General features: G+C 44.6%; 1 protein-coding gene across 1 annotated transcript in view; it reads left to right on the forward strand.

Annotated features, from left to right (window-relative positions):
• PCNX2 (pecanex homolog 2) overlaps positions 1–15,808 on the forward strand; it is a 284,046-nt gene that overhangs the window by 21,953 nt on the left and 246,285 nt on the right. The window contains exon 8 of the mRNA XM_021709971.1: positions 11,472–11,607. Within this exon, the coding sequence (XP_021565646.1) occupies positions 11,472–11,607 (136 nt within the window). The remainder of the gene's footprint in view (positions 1–11,471; positions 11,608–15,808) is intronic.

Below are 15,808 nucleotides of genomic sequence, written 5' to 3' on the forward strand. Positions count from 1 at the left end.
TTTAGAATTGTATGTATACTCAAGAACTTATGGGAGCCTTTTGTGGTATAACTGGAGTGTCTTGGGCTTCAAACATGAAGAGTATGAAGGAAGTCATAGGAACCTTAATTCCATATCCTGTGGCCCCATGTTTCTTCTCAAGTTCAAAGTTCTTCTTCCCAGGAGTGTCTGGGAATTGCAGGGGGAACCTCCCATGTGCCTAGAATCAAGGCTGCCTCTGTCTTTGAAGTCTGGCCTCTGGGTGGAATGCTGTTGTGTGCTAGCCTCTTAGAACTTTCTCTCATGAATGCCACTACTACTTCTTCCCGGTGTAGAAATGCCACATCTGCCACTGTGGTAGGTCTGCTGGGAACCGCGGAGGATGACTCTCCCCAGTCACATGATCCCTCCTGGGCTCTGCCCCGAAACTGGTGACCAGTCGCCTCCTGTGGGGAAACCGGCACCATCTCTTTCCCCTGCTTGCCTTCTCTCCCCCTCCTTCTCCCTCAGGTCCCCGTGCACCAATCCCAACAGGCACAAAGCGAACTTCTCCTTCTCCAGCCAAAAGGCACGCAAATGGACCCCAGGAAGAGAGTGAGGTTTGCCATTCACACCACAGCTCCAGCCTCCAGCACATTCTGCTTCAATGGTTTGGCGAGCTGAGTCATCTAAGACGGCAGCTTTCTCAGACAGAATATTTAATTGCAAGAGAACTCAGCTTTGAAGACTGTCATATTATTCTGCAATCCCCAGCTGAAAGTTGAAATGTTTTTAAGCTAAGTTTAGAACAGATAGAAGCTTCTTATTTTCTTCCAAAGTAAAGTTAAAACTTTTGGGTTTTTTTGTGGGTTTTTCTTTTTCCAAGATAAATGTTCTTTACTCTTTCCCAAGGTAAAACACTATATTTTCCATTAATACCAGTTAGAATAAGGCTATATAGCCACAGCCTTAAAAAGCTAAAAATGCACACTGTGCAAATGAGACCCAGAGAGAGGGCCTACGGGATTTTCAGTAAGCCTCAGTTCCTTAAACTGTGCCTCACAGAGAGCCCACCATTAACTTGCATCCTCCTCTTAATTTATCTCCCTTTATTAAATTTTCTCCAACTCCTGCTTCCTTTCATTTTCTTTCCAGATTAGAACTCTTTTATGCCTGCCCTCTGTGTCCAGAGCTACCCGGACTTAGGTTTGCCACAGTGCATTCAGTCTTCATGAAATGGCTTTGGCAAGGCGGGGTTGGGATGCGTGAGAGGACCAAATGTGTTTATGCTGAGCTTTCCTGCAAGGTGTGTGGTGTAGCGGAGAGTCTCAGAAGATCATGCCCTCTCCCTAGTGCCTTCTTATGTCCCTGGAACAGTCAGGTCCCTTTCTGTTACACACGAGGGAAACCCAGTTCCAACAGATGTCACCAGAGTGAGAATTTGGGGGTCACCTAGCCGAGAAGTCTTGCGTTCCTCGGTCTTCAGGAGCATAAGGAAGTTCAGATAAAGATAAAAGAAGTTCAGATGGGGTTGTCAGGGTGTGGTTCCTCTATCTGTTGCTCTGTTGTTCCTCTGTTTTGACATCACTCTCAGACACCTCTTCCTGGTGGACAAAACGTGGCTGTCATTGCCCAGACCTTGTGTTTTCTCTCATTCAAGTCCAACAGGTACCACACACTTCTTTTCCATAAGCCCCAGTAAAAGTCTTATTGAATCTGATCGGTTATGATTGAGCCCAGTCAGTAAGATCAGGCAGGAACTTGCTTTGCTTCACTTAGAGCTACAGGTGGATTATAGGTTCCCTCTGAGAAGGAATAGGAAAGCTTCTCCAGGGGACAATTTGGAGCAGGATGGATGAAACCCAGGCGGGAAAAATCAGCAGGTGACCCTTAAAGACTCCGTTTTTGCGTAAATGGCAGTGGAATTAATTACTGAGCTTTTGTGGAAACTGTTCAAGTTTTGTGAAAGCAGCTTGCTCCTTAAAGAAAATCTTTGTGTAATATCCCTGGTCATCTCGAACATTTCTTGTGTGTGGATGTTCCATTCGACAGGGTCTTGACCCACCAGTCTCCCAGGCCAAATTTGGGTCTCTGATCACCTTCTCCTTCTCCTTCTCCTTCTCCCCTGTTATCTGAGAGAGTACTGGTCTTAAGAGATCTAGGAGGCGGGGCACGGTGACTCAAGCCTGTAATCCCAGCGCTTTGGGAGGCTGAGGTGAGGGAATTGCCTGAGCCTGGGGGGTTCGAGAACAGCCCAGACAACTTGGCGAGACTTCATCTCTACAATAAATCAAAAAATTAACCGGGTCTGGTAGCATGCACCTGTAGTTCCAGCTCCTTGGAAGGCTGAGGCAGGAGGATTGCCGGAGCCCAGCAGGTTGAGGCTGGGGTGACTGTGAGCATGCCACTGCACTTCAGCCTGGGTGATGGAGTGAGACCCCAACTCAAAAAAAAAAGAAAAAGAGTTCAAGGAAAGAATGACCCATGGCTCTGCGTATCTTCTCTTTCTTGTGCTTCAAAGGTAATGTAAAATAATACACGTGTTTGCTATGATGTGATAGCGTATTAATTGGGAATACATATGTTCTCTTTACTGTCTACTCTTTAAAGTAAGTTAGTCTTTAAGACTGACAATAGAGGGGACTTTGTTATCAGGGTGCTGTGGCAGCTCCTTTGGCACCTCCTGTTACTGTAGGCAGTGCTTCCTGCTGTATGACAAGCACAGAAATCTAGTCACTTCACTTTGCAAAGTCAGCATCGAAGTTGTTCCCGAGGTGGTCCTGGGAAAGCATTTAAGGTGCTACCACCTGTTTGATTCATGCTCAGGTAAAACGGCTCACTCCTTTGTTAGGCAGATGATCTTTTGGATTTGAACTGCTGTCTGGCAAGCTTACGGTGGATATTCCAGTCGCCTCAAACTCCTCCCCAGACTCCCAGCACCGTACCACCCACTCATGGGAAGCTAATTTTTTTTGGATTTGTGATAAGCTTTGGTGTTTGTTGGAACCCTGTGATGTAATGGTAATCTGAGAATCTTTGGAGTGATTGCATGAAAGAAAAGTTGACAGAAAACAGAATATAAATAGACAATCCAGTTCAGTGTAGATATGTAAATCCTTGCGTTGACAGACAGGTGTGTGTTTGTGTGCGTGTGTGCATGGTGGGGTGTCATTGCTGTACCTCTGTCTCTCATGCTAGAGGTAAAGAAAGAGGTCAGAACAGAGCCAGTGCAACTCCATCCAGTCAAGATTTTGCCACATGCAGGGGCCAAGTCACTCATACCTTACACCTTACACCTTACACCTTACAGCTGTGTTCCCATGTGTAACATTATAGCAGTTTGTAGCCCTGAAAGAGGCACTTGGCTGGAGTAATTCTGGTAGTAGCAGCTACCATTGGTTGAACACTAAGTGCTGTGCTAACTGCTGAGTTACCTAATTTCATCTGCACAACAAAACTGGAGTTGGTGATATGACTCCTTTTTCCAGATAAGGAAACTAAGACTGGTTATGAAATTCGCTCAACCTCAGGTGGCTCGGAAGTGGCCAGTGGACATGTAAATCTCCCTCCCTGTTCCCCTCCCTCACAAGCAGGGTCAGGACCTCAGGGTTCCTGGCACCCAGGCCGGCAGTGTAAATAGGTGCAGCAGCCCCCATGGAATGACAGGTAGGAGTGGTGGCAAATCGGAAGGCATTTATCCTATCTAGAGGGCTGCTGCTATCTATTGTTACTCTATTTCATGCTGACTGGGGCAACAGGATTTTCCAGTTTTTTCCGAGGGGTTAGAGATCTGCATGAAACCAAAGTCATTTGGTTTAATGTGGTGGGTTTTAATTTTTTGAGACACCGCAGACCGCAGAGAGCATGTGGGTGGTTGGCTGCGCTCTGTGGTCTCCCTGTCCTCACCCCCCGCTCTGCACCCTCCAGCGGGGACGCCCCTGCTCTCAGCCTTTCCTGGGAGCACGCAGGTATCCACATGCCCCCAGACACTCCCCTGCAGGCAGCCCCAGGCCACCTTTTGAAACTCTCCACCCACCGCTCCCTTTGGAAATTCTCGTCTTTCAAAGCTCAAGTTGCAGTTTGCCTTTTTGACACTTCTTTTCCTTCTTGATCCTCACTGTGAAAATAAATCTGCCTCTTCAAGTTGCTGCCAGCAGAGTACGTGTCACATCCTCCCTGGTGCTTCACTTACTCATAGAGGGTTCCCGTCTCATTTTCTAGACTACCTGTCTACACACAGTGACCATGACTAGCCTGTCTTGATTAGCTGCCTACAGGTGGGTGTTCAACCAATATCGGATTAAATCATATTGAATCACTGGCAATGACCAAGACGGCCCAGCTGGCGTTCCAGATGGTCCTAAGGCTAGCTTGGCCTTGAGAAACGGTAGGGGCAGCTGAGCAGGAAGAATGGGCTAGGACCCTGAGCACCCTGAAGGCTGGTTGAGGAGTTGGCTCTTTGTTCTGTCTGTGGAAGGAGTGACGGGACCTATGCAGAGCAAAGAGCCTCAAACGACCTCAACAAAACGACTCCCTCGCCTTGGCATGGTTGGTGGAAGAGCCAGAGGCACTAGCAGTATGCCTGCTCAAAACATTTGAACACAGAATGTGATCTGCCCCTTTACAAGTGAGAAAATCGCACAAAAAGAAACCTGCAAAATGACGATCTTTAAACCACTCCATACAGAAGTCAGAGGGAGAGACTCAGAATAGATTTCCCAGTTCTGTGTTCAGTGAGTTCATGAGGAAACAGTTCTTTCTGTTTGCATGAAAGCTAACAGTAGAGGGAAATCTGCCTCGGGGGACCATGCCTCCTTGAAGTCAGAGGTTTAGTATCTCACCGTGTGAACACGAATTCCGTGTGACTGATCTGGGTTCAAATTTCAGCAGTAATAATTACTTTTTGTTCGACACTGTTCAACTTAAGCATAATTGCAGGTAAGACCTGCAATTGAGCATAAATGTAGGTAATACCACCATAATTAATTCACAGGGGCTCTTTCTAATGTAAATATTATAGTGTCTGTAATGCTCAACACAGTACCCGTCATAGGAGACACTCAGTATATGTTAGCTGTTGTTTCTGTCCTGGGTTCGAAGTGCTAGGACTGTGGCTAAGTTTCAGTATAACTCTAATAACAAAAGATACTGACTTTTGGCCTGGGGCAAGCCTTTCCTCTAGTACTTTTATGAGTCGCTTTATGTGGTTTTAAGGTGGTTAAGTACTTCATACTCTCCCCATCAACCTGTTGTGTTCCCACCCCTTGGCATCTATGGTAATTTTAGAGTAGGTGCTTTGCTATTATATCCCCAGCTTTTAATGCCATTAAATTTTAAGTTCTTCGACTATAGTAAGCATAAACTTTGATTTTGAACTTGGAAGGATGCTTAGTTGGAGCTGTTTCTAAGCCAGGCAGCCATGGAAGAGATTGGAAAAGCAGCCTTTTCCCTATGAGGTGACTTCAGTGCCTGGGATTGCCTCCAACTGGACCAATAAACCGTGGATTCTTGTTATTGGCAAGAAAGTCATTTCTCTTAGCCTTTGTTCAGCCTTGTTGCCATGTGACAGTTTTATATCCCTGGCTCCCAACTATGAATAGGGAATTGTTAGCAGTGTAACTTCCATGTCTCTTTGGGGTTTCCTGGAGGAAACCGGGAGAGGAAACAAATTTCCCTCCTTGGCCCCACTGTCAGGGTGGGAACCGGTACAGTTTTCCTGGACGGGCAGAGAAACATAAGCAGCATTTTCCGGTTGTACAATAGCTGTCCACAAAGCAGGTACCTTTGGTAACATTGTCTAACAGTTCAGCTTTCCCCAAAACTAGACGGAGAGAGCTGTAGCTTGAAATGCAGCCATTAGAATTGCTTCTTGGAAAAACTGCCAGAGGATAAATCCACTTCAGTGTTTTATCACCCAGAACACAGGATTGATTCAGTAGTTCAGAGGCTAAAATTGGCTATTTTGCCTAGAAAGCTAGAGTTGCTAGTCTGCCTAGAAAATTGAAGTTGGCTGTCTAGGAAGTTTAGTGTGAAGCTGCTTAGAAAGTTGAAGTGAGTTTTGCATCCAGAGCGTTCATTGCAGAGTGGAGTTTTGTTATTCTTCTGTAGGTCTTGTGTAATTAAAGCTCATAGTTTCTGTTCTTTGTTCAGCAAAGATTTATATTTTTTGTCTGTAAATTATTCAAGATAATATAGCAGAGCTTTCTTCTATGAAAGATCTAAAACAATGCTTCACTATTAATTCTGCTTTCCCAGGATCTTCAGCAGTCTAATGGAAATGCGACGAAATGCATGTCATCTGCTCCCCAGGGAAATCGGATTGGGAAGACATGGTATTTACATTCATTTTGAGGATCTGCAACTCATAAAGTAGGCATAGTAGTCTACTGAATGGAAGCATCATTCTGGAGCAAATTCGTTTGCAAGATTTTTATTGGGGAGTTTGTATCAACGATGGTACCTCAACTTGATTTGATTTAAAAAATAGAGTAGGTTGGTAATGTGAATATTTACCTGAAGTTACTTAATTCTGACTTTTATTTGTTTTTGATTCACTGTAATCAAAGCATATATTGTCCAGCTTATAAATTCTGTTTCCATCATTAATTGCCATTTCTGCTCTTGCTCGGAGCTCAATCTTGTATAAATTAGGCTTATTTTTGAAAACTGCCCTAAAATTCTAGATCCAATGTGTGCCAAACTCCAAAGATGGATTGAAGACCTGTGCTTAATCTTTATTACCTCTGCGCAGAATTCTTTCTCTTTTGTTGACATTATCAGCCCCTCCGACCCTTATCTTAATAAAACCTTATTTGCTTATTGGGATTAACTTTCAGAAAAGTTCTCTAAAGCCACAAGGCTTAATTATCTACTTGGCTCCCAGAGAAGATAAGCAGGCAGAAAGTTGCAAGAAATAATCACCTCTGTTTAGATTCTGTTTTTGGTTTTTTTTTTTTTACTTTAGTCAGAAGAAAGAGTGACTCCCTGGTTTAAACAGTTGAGCAGGAATGTGAGGCACAAAACTGAGTGAATTAGATGTTCAAAATGTAGAGTAATATGTTGTGCCTTCTCTCAATATTAGACAATTCCTTTTCCATGTCCCAGTCAAGTATAGTTTAAAATTTTCAAGTCTAATTGCAAATGTCTGAGGTCATATGTATAACTAACTGTATCACCCCATTACTTTGGATGACACAGAGACGTGTGTTTCCTACTTCAAGTTTAAACAACATTTGGAGGTTCCTGGTGCCCTTGATCATAAAGAAGTAGAAAAGATGGTCAAGAAGCAGATGACCATCTGGGTTCTGCCGTGGAATCGTTTCTGCTGTCCCAAGTTTCTGCGCCTTCTCTCTTTTGCTTTCCACTCTCTACTCTCTGTTCCTTCCATCATAGTTCTTATTTTGTTTTCTGAGACTTGTTAGAAAGAGATTACGCCTTGATCCAGGCACATAATAATAAAGACGGAAAGTTTGTGAGGTCGATTTTAGGAAGGCTTCTGTCCTCCAGGGCAGCTTCTCCGAGTCTGGGAACTGGCCCCGCTGTGGGGTGTCTGTTCAGCCACATGGTGGCAGTCGAGTCCCACACACGGGGCTTGTTTACTTCCGCGCCGTTGCTGCCTTTTTCTCAGGTACTCGGACAAATTCTGCTGTCACGTAAAAGACGAGCTGTTTGCCAACTTTAAAACAAGAATCCCTGTTAAAATCCTAGCAGGTTATCGTTTTCAGAACAACGTTGCTTTATTTAAATATGCCACGTATTGAACGTGCTGCTGTGAATGGCATTTCCAGGCCATCCCTGTGTGCACCTTGGTCCTGCAAAGCCAGGCAGGACAGGCGGAAAAAGAGAGCCCTCCCTGAGGCTGGTAGGCTGTAATCTTTATGCTCTGACGAAGAGGAAGAATCTCAGGAAATTTTTTTCTACATCAATGAGAAAGCGTTGAAGAAGCACCTGTTTTTTGACTGTTCATTACCTGTGGAAGCTTAGATGGAGAAAACTTAGGGAGTCCAGTGTGGTGGAATATAGTCCTGGTCCATCTGAGGCCCAACCCAGTCCATACAAAAGGACACTTGCTACTCTGGTTCAAGACTAGTTTCTAGCCCCAGGCCCATCTTTGTTACCTTCCCATGGCTGTTCTTTTCAAAGTTTCCATCATTAATTGCTATTTCTGCTATTGCTCGGAGCTCAATCTTGTTTAAATAAACTTACACCTCTGCAATAGCCTTGAACCAAACTAGTTTACCAGAGATTCACTAGAGGACAGATGATCGAGACCAGATGTGTAAGTATTGTTCATTGTAGTTCACAGGATAGTTGCAGGCTTGGGATGCTTCCATTTCTATGACTGTCTTAGAGGAGGAGGAAATGTCTCTTGGAACTCAGCACTTTCACATTTCGTCTGTGAATATGGGGAAACATTTGGCTTTAAGTTAGTAAAACAGTCCTTTTAGGTGACGATGCGTCTTGTTGTGCATAACTGAAAACAGGGGAAATAGGCAACAAGTAATCTGAGAAGAGACACCAGCAAAGAACATATACTTGGGAATCATCTGAAGACTGGCCTCCTGTCCACCTGCCAATGATTCTTGTGGACTTTGAGAGGACAAGTACCTTTGGTACTTGAGAGGGCAAGCTGGTGCACATGGATTGTAACTGTACCCTCAGGACCCAAGAGGACTATGTCTCGGTGAGGAAGTGGATCTTCTCCACCTCAGCGACGTTTCCTGTAAGCATGGAACCACTCCTCTTGGCCAATCAGGAGCCACGTGTCTATATATGATGTTACAGATGACAGCGTAGTTTCTGATGAGGACATGCAGTCATCAGGCTCAGAAGAGAATCTTTCTAAATATTGTCATGCTTGTCTAGAATACTCACCTCCTGCAACAGAGGTTAAGAGAGAACTTAGTATGCTGCCCGAGTCTATATAAAGTAAGGAGGATTGGGTATGTGTTGAGGACAGGACGCTTTCCCCCATTCCTGCTCACGTGTCCTTTGTGCAAAAGCTTAGGGGTCATGCTGCTATTTAACATGAGAATTAGCAAAATTAGTAAAAAGTTCAGGGATGGATGTGAAGTGCCCAGTATAAGGAGGGCACTGTTCCGTGCTTTACTTATGGTCTGACTTAATTCTCATGACAATCCCTAGGAGGAAAATGCCTTCCCTGTTTTATAGGACGGATTTGAGGTACGAAAGCAACATGCATGGTAGTCACAGACAGGAAGGAGTAAATAAGCCATTTAAGCCCAGTTCTGTTTATTTCTAGAAATCCTTCAAGGAAGTTTGAAAAGAAAACCGAACCCCGGATTTTTAAGTAGTATAAGTAAATAGCTTACCTAATAAAACAGTGTTATTTATTATTATTATTATTTTTAATTTTCAGTCAGAAACATGCTAAGTAATATGAGAAAATTGAACTGATGTGTACAGACACTTTCTTTGGCACCATGTTCCTAGCCGGAGGCATTGGCGGGAGGAGGGTTGCTGTGTGTTACCCCTTCTAAGACAGTCAATTCTTAGTTTATTTCAGTTGGCACTAGAGGGTGCTGTACAGCTTCCAGATTTTTGCACAGGCTCATGCATTTCTTTTCCAATCCTGCCTATGTATCATCTCACCTACCTTACCTACAATGTTGTCAGGTTAATCTTTTGGCTTTTGTGAAGCTCTAACCAGTGCTGAGTTTTAGAAGTCTCTGAATTTGTATTAACAAGGTGCTTCACGGTGAAATGACAGTCACATTATTTAGTGGTTTCTATACAAAGCAGGAAAGTTTGAATGAGTATTGTTTTTATAAATCGAACCGATCTTTTTCTTTGTTGACGATAGATATTGTGCCACCAGTATAGACAAGGAGGAAAAGCCCTGTTTAAGGAACAATTGTCCAAATAATGGAAAGACAGGATTTTTAAGTTTTCAAACTCTGTGTTCTTACCCCGCCTGATTCATTTCCTAAATCCTGACTTTGTCATATAATGTTTCCTAAATGGTTCTTCATAAGTAAGACTTTATTGAATGTGTCATCAGTCATAAATTATGTCTTACAAATGTAAAGAAGTTTATGTCTGTGCGTGTAAGAGAGAAAGAGAGAGAGACAGACAGAGAAATAGTGGAAGTATTTTAAAATCTGTTTGTAGAGGACAGATATGTGCATGTTTATTAATATAGTAGTAAGGAGTTAGGGAAACATACGCTCCTTGCCAGAAACTTGATCATGAAACGTTATAAATCAGAAGGTAATTACATTACTGTGGCATCTGCATTCCTGAGATGTCTGTAGTCAATGCGGTTTGGGCTGCAAGTAACATAAGACCCAGTTCAAAATGGGTTACACAATGAGGTGTGTTATCTCAGAACACAAGAAGCCCAAAGGTATAATCAGTACAAGGTTGGTGGATTCGGAGGCTCAGTGCTGCCCTCCAGAAACTAGCTCCCTTCCGTGTCTCAGCTCTCCACATCTTGGGCTTGTGTCTCCTCACGACAGTGTTTCTCACTCACGTAGCATCTGAAAGTGAGAGAAAGACAGTCCCTGACTTTTGTTACTGTTTAAGAACAAGAAAACCTTGCTCATGAGCACTTTTATCCCCCCAGCTGAATCCTCTTTGCTCCCTGATGACCTATTAAAAGTGTGTTACTTTCTCATTCCAAAGCCAAGCACTGGCCAGGCTGAATGGCTGGGAGACCAGGATTTATCCCTGGAGTGAGGGAAGGACCTGTCTCTCTTCCAAAGCACACAGTCTTGGATGATTTCATAAAACAGGGTTATGTTAGCAAGAATTCTGTTAGCAATGACTGTTGGGTAGGCAGCCAACATTGTCTCCTAAAAGTTATAGGTATCTCGGTGGAAAATCAGATGGAGAACCGTGTCCTAATTTTGGCTTTCTGAGCCAAAGGAAAAAAAAAGTCAGAATTGAGATTGCGTAGCAAACTCTATTAAGTCCTGTCAATCTACGTATGATTAAAGATAATAAAACTATTTTAGATGTAAATCATAACTAAATTAGTAATGTCCTCTTTTTCAGTTACCTGAGGCGTTTTCTTTTATCTATATGTGCTTTCCTTGCTTTGGGGCAGGGGCATGGGGAAAGATATGGAGGTAGCAGAGGTGTTAATCACTGTTTCTTCCTGCTTGGTGTCTGGGGAATTATCAAGCCTGCTATTTATTATTTTCACAAAATATGAGGCTAGAGCCCGCTGCTGTTGCTTCCATATCCCCTAAATATGTAAAAAAATTAAGGTCATCAACTCTAGAATACCAGGCATCTACCTACCTACCTACTCCATGTCACTTTGCCGCTCCGGACAGCCTGAATAATTTTAATGTGTGGCAGGTTGTTGATCATCTACCTGACGGTAGCCTTTCGTGCATAAGTTTAAACTCTTAACTGTTTATGTAAGGTTGTGAAGGTTCATCTACTATCTGCATTGGGCATCCCTACGGTTCTGGTGTCTGTGTATAATACACAGATGACTTCTGCTATTTCCAAGTAACCAGATCTTTTGTTTTGCCAATTTTCAGAGAGATACAGGTCAGCTCCTCCAGCACCACGACTTCTGAGAGTCAGGAGCCATCTTCTGGAGACCCCGCAGTCAGTGCCCTTCAACAGCAGCTGCTACTCATGGTGGCTCGGAGGACCCAGTCAGAAACCCCCCGGGTATGTACAGTTCAGAATGGCTGTTTGTGGATGTCCTAGAAACAGGGGATCTTAAGCCCTGCTCCAGATTGGGTTACCTGACAGAATAAGTGCGGTCTAACCCTGAATTTTGCATCACTGGGCTGTTGACATATCAGTGCATGGTAGTCTACTGAATAAACGTGGACAGAAACCATGTAAGTAGCAGGTAACCTTTGATTGATATTAACGTGATTGCCACCACATCAATACCAATCGCTTTTCAAAATGCATTAGAAATTCATTCACATTGATCTTTGGTTGCCAGGATGCACAAATCTCACAAGAGCTCATTGGGTTAGGTTGCCTTTCCCTCCCATGGTTTGGAAAATATCTGGTTTTTGGAAAAATTAATGTATTATAGGCTTGTATATTAAGCATTCAAAGATTCTTAAATGCTTGACTTCAAGAGAGACTTTATTCTTGGGGCAAGTGATGTTATCATCAAGAGGTCTAAAATTATGAAGTCTTTCATTATTTTACTAAGAGATAACTTATTAATGTTCGTTCACTTATCCAGTCAACCCTTAATTAGACTCTAGGGAGGCAGAGCCAAGGATTCAAAGCCAAAGAAAACATGGGAGGTTAGACCTACAGTCAAACGTGAAGTTAGAGGTGCAGTTTCTATCCCAGGCATTTTGCAGCTGGGGGAGTTGGGAAAGACTTCTTAGAAGAGGAGACCCTTGGGTTAGACCTTGAAGAAAGGTGGCCTTCCATTGGTACAGACAGGGCGACCAGGATTACAGATGGAATAATGTCATGTTAGTGTGAAGTTTCTTTATTTCTGTGTTTGCCTTCTTCTGGGCAATATTTCAATTCATTCTAGAGAAACTCACTTTTGAATAAACAATATAGTTTTAGATTTGTGTTTATGATTGCTTAGCCAAATATTTCCAAAGGATGCCTGGTAATGCAGTAGGCTGAAATGCATACACTCTTGCTCAGAAGTACAAAGAACACGTTAAGCTACCTTTTACCTGACCACATATTGCTCTGGACTCCCTATTCCTGAGGGTATGGTGTGGAGCACTGGGAGGACTGGCCTTAAAAGTGCCCATTAGGCCAGGCTCGGTGGCTCAGCCTGGAATCCCAGCACTTTGGGAAGACCAGGCGAGTGGACTGTCTGAGCCCATGGGTTTGAGACCAACCCCGGGCAACTTGGCGAGACCTTGTCTCTACAATAAATCAAAAATTAGCCGGGTGCTCGGTGGCTCAGCCTGTAATCCCAGCACTTTGGGAGGCTGAGGTGAGTGAATTGCCTGAGCCCGCAGGTTCAAGACCCAACTGGGCAACTTGGCGAGACCTCACCTCTACAATAAATCAAAAAATTAGCCAGGCGTGGTAGTGCACACCTGTAGTTCCAGATACTCGGAAGGCTGAGGCAGAAGGATCGCCGGAGCCCGGCAGGTCGAGGCTGCGGTGGCCGGGAGCGGCCGCTGCACTCCAGTCTGGGTGACAGAGTGAGACTCCAACTCAAAAAAAAAAATTAGCCGGGCGTGGTAGCACGTGCCTGTAGGTTCAGCTACTTGGAAAGCTGAGGCAGAAGGATCGCCGGAGCCCAGCAGGTCGAGGCTGGGGTGGCCGTGAACGTGGCACTCTACTCTCCAGCCTGGGTGATGGAGTGAGACTTCAACTAAAAAGAGACAGGTGCCAATTAAGGGTAACTCTGTCCTTGAGAACAAGGATTTAGTTCATTCAGAGAAGCAGTGTTTGACGACTGTTTCTTCCCCGTCATGTGTTCAGGCTTACCACCCTCTCCTCCTTTCCAGCGCCTCTGGGTGCAAGGGACCGCATTCCTAAACCCGTGGGCAGAAGTGGATGTGGGAGGGGTACCTCCAGTGGCAGAGCAGCCCCGCAGCCCAACCACCGGGGGTGCCGTGTGGTGTTCCTGCCTGGTGTGGGTGTGGCGCTGGGTGTGCCGCCTGTCCACCCCGGAGACCCTGCCCTTCGCCCCCAGCTCCGAGGACCCTGCTTCCCAGCCTTCCTCCTCTCTCCGCCTGTGTCTTTGGGCTCGCCAGTCTCTCCCGTGCCTCGAAGGGCCTTGGAACCCCGCTGCATTCTCCACACACTGGGCATGGCACAGGGTCTTCGAGCTCTGCCCAGCCCCTGCCTCATCCGCCAGTGCTGGTAACTCGCCACAGGCCCTTGCAGGTGGGACCGTGAACGGCGTGTGGGCCTTCTCTGAGACACTTACATCTCCTCTGAGACAGACCTGGGGTAGCGCCAGCTCTCTGCCACCCTCCAGATCACGAATGTTGAGCCTCCAGTAGCATTCAGTCAAAATATTGGGGCAGTTGTGGAAGTTGTGAATGCTACTGGTTCTAGGAGGAGCAGAGCTTCCAGGGAAGCTAGGAACTTTGAATTCACAAAGGTACCCATCCATTGACTTAATATCTCAAAAACATCCTAGTCGAAGCAGAAACTCGAAAATAAATATTGCAAACATAAGTCAGAAACAGTCCCATCACTCCTTATTTTACATTTATAAGTTTTTTATTTTACATTTTGAAATTTGAGTAGCACAGTTAGATAAATGATGCATAAATAACCGAATTCATCTGTAGTGTTTCATTGTGAATCACCACTGAAGCAAATTTCACCGACTGCTTCAAGCTTTTTAGCTTTCTTGATTTTATTTATTTATTTATTTTTCTTTTGCACTGGAGTCTCACTCTGTTGGGCTGGAGTGCCACGGCACACTCGTGGCCATCCCAGTGTTGACCTGCTAGGTTCTGGCAATCCTTCCGCCTCAGCCTTCCAAGTAGCCAGAACTACAGGGGCGCGCTACCATGCCTGGCTGATTTTTTATTTATTGTAGAACCAAGGTCTCACCAAGTTGCCCACGTGGGTCTCGAACCCACAGGTCAGGCAATCCACTCACCTCGGCCTCCCAAAGTGCTGGGATTGCAGGTTGAGTCACCGAGCCTGACCTTAACTTTCTTAATTTTAAATAAAATTGTTTTTAAAATGTGTGTTTTACTATATGTGGGTATAGAGATGAAAAATGAAGATTGCTATCCATTTATGTATTTTGGCCCCAAGTAAATACTTACAAAAGTCTCATACTGAAAAAGCATTTTTAGTTTTACTGTTTAGTTTTATAAATTTAGCGGGGATCCCTGGGGAGTTAAATTAGGTTTCAGCCACTAATAATTAAGTTGGTTTTCTGCTCCTTAGTCAATAAATATTTGTTGTAGGTTGACGATGCCTTCAACCCTGTGCTGGGATCTGGACATACCTCGGCCAAAGACTCAGTCCTGACCTTCGAGATGTTTAGCAACAAGTCAACCAATTCAACTCTATATGAGGGAGATTAAGTCTATATGAGAGGATTATGTCAGGTGCTCTGCGACGCGGAAGAAGGCCCAGGCCAGGAAACAGGATCAGAGGGACTTCCTCAGTGAGGTGACACCTCAGCTGAGAGTGAAGGATGAGTTGAGGTTAGCCAGATATACAGGAGACAAGGTGTCTAGGCATAGAAACGGCCTGGCCAAAGGCCTGGAGATGAGACAGAAAGCAGGTATGCTCAGTGTTCCTGCCCAGTGTTCCTGGAGCCTGGAGGTGCGGGGTAACAACATGAGGAACTGTTTCTTAGATAAATCTAGCAAACATAAGCAGGAAACAGGGCTTTGAAGACAAGACTGTTTAATCACTCCCCTTCTCCCAGCCTCCCTCCGTCATTCTCTTCTCTGAGAGCAGCGCGGGAGCACTGGGAGATCCCCTCCCCCAGCTTTATGCAGACTCTTCTCATTCCTGCAAAGGAAGGAATTCTACAAAGTCCACTGGGTGGGTGGCCAGGAGGTGAGCAAGTCCAGAGATAAGACTTGTCTGAAATTATTCCCTGGCACCAATAAAACGTGTGTGCCTGGAATGGAGTGGCCCTGCAAGCAGGGGCTGGTTACCTTCTTTTTATAATATACAGAGGAGAGGAGGAGGTTCTTTTTTGCCATCATAGCTGTAGTGCCTAGCTCCCAAGCACAAAAGGAAAGGCAAAGCTTGGAACACAGTTGGAACGGGTGGAAATCTGCCCCTTGAATTCGAGATTGGCATTCATGGAAATTGAATATTACCAATTACAATTGTACGCATTTATCGTATACAACTGGTACTTGTCTGTGTCTCAGTTTATCCATCATGTGCTTCTAACCTGTAGACTGGTGACTGTGTCCCTCGACACATTTAC

Source organism: Carlito syrichta, unplaced genomic scaffold, assembly GCF_000164805.1.
Source record: "Carlito syrichta isolate Samal-C Ts95f unplaced genomic scaffold, Tarsius_syrichta-2.0.1 Scaffold287805, whole genome shotgun sequence".
NCBI lineage: Eukaryota > Metazoa > Chordata > Mammalia > Primates > Tarsiidae > Carlito > Carlito syrichta.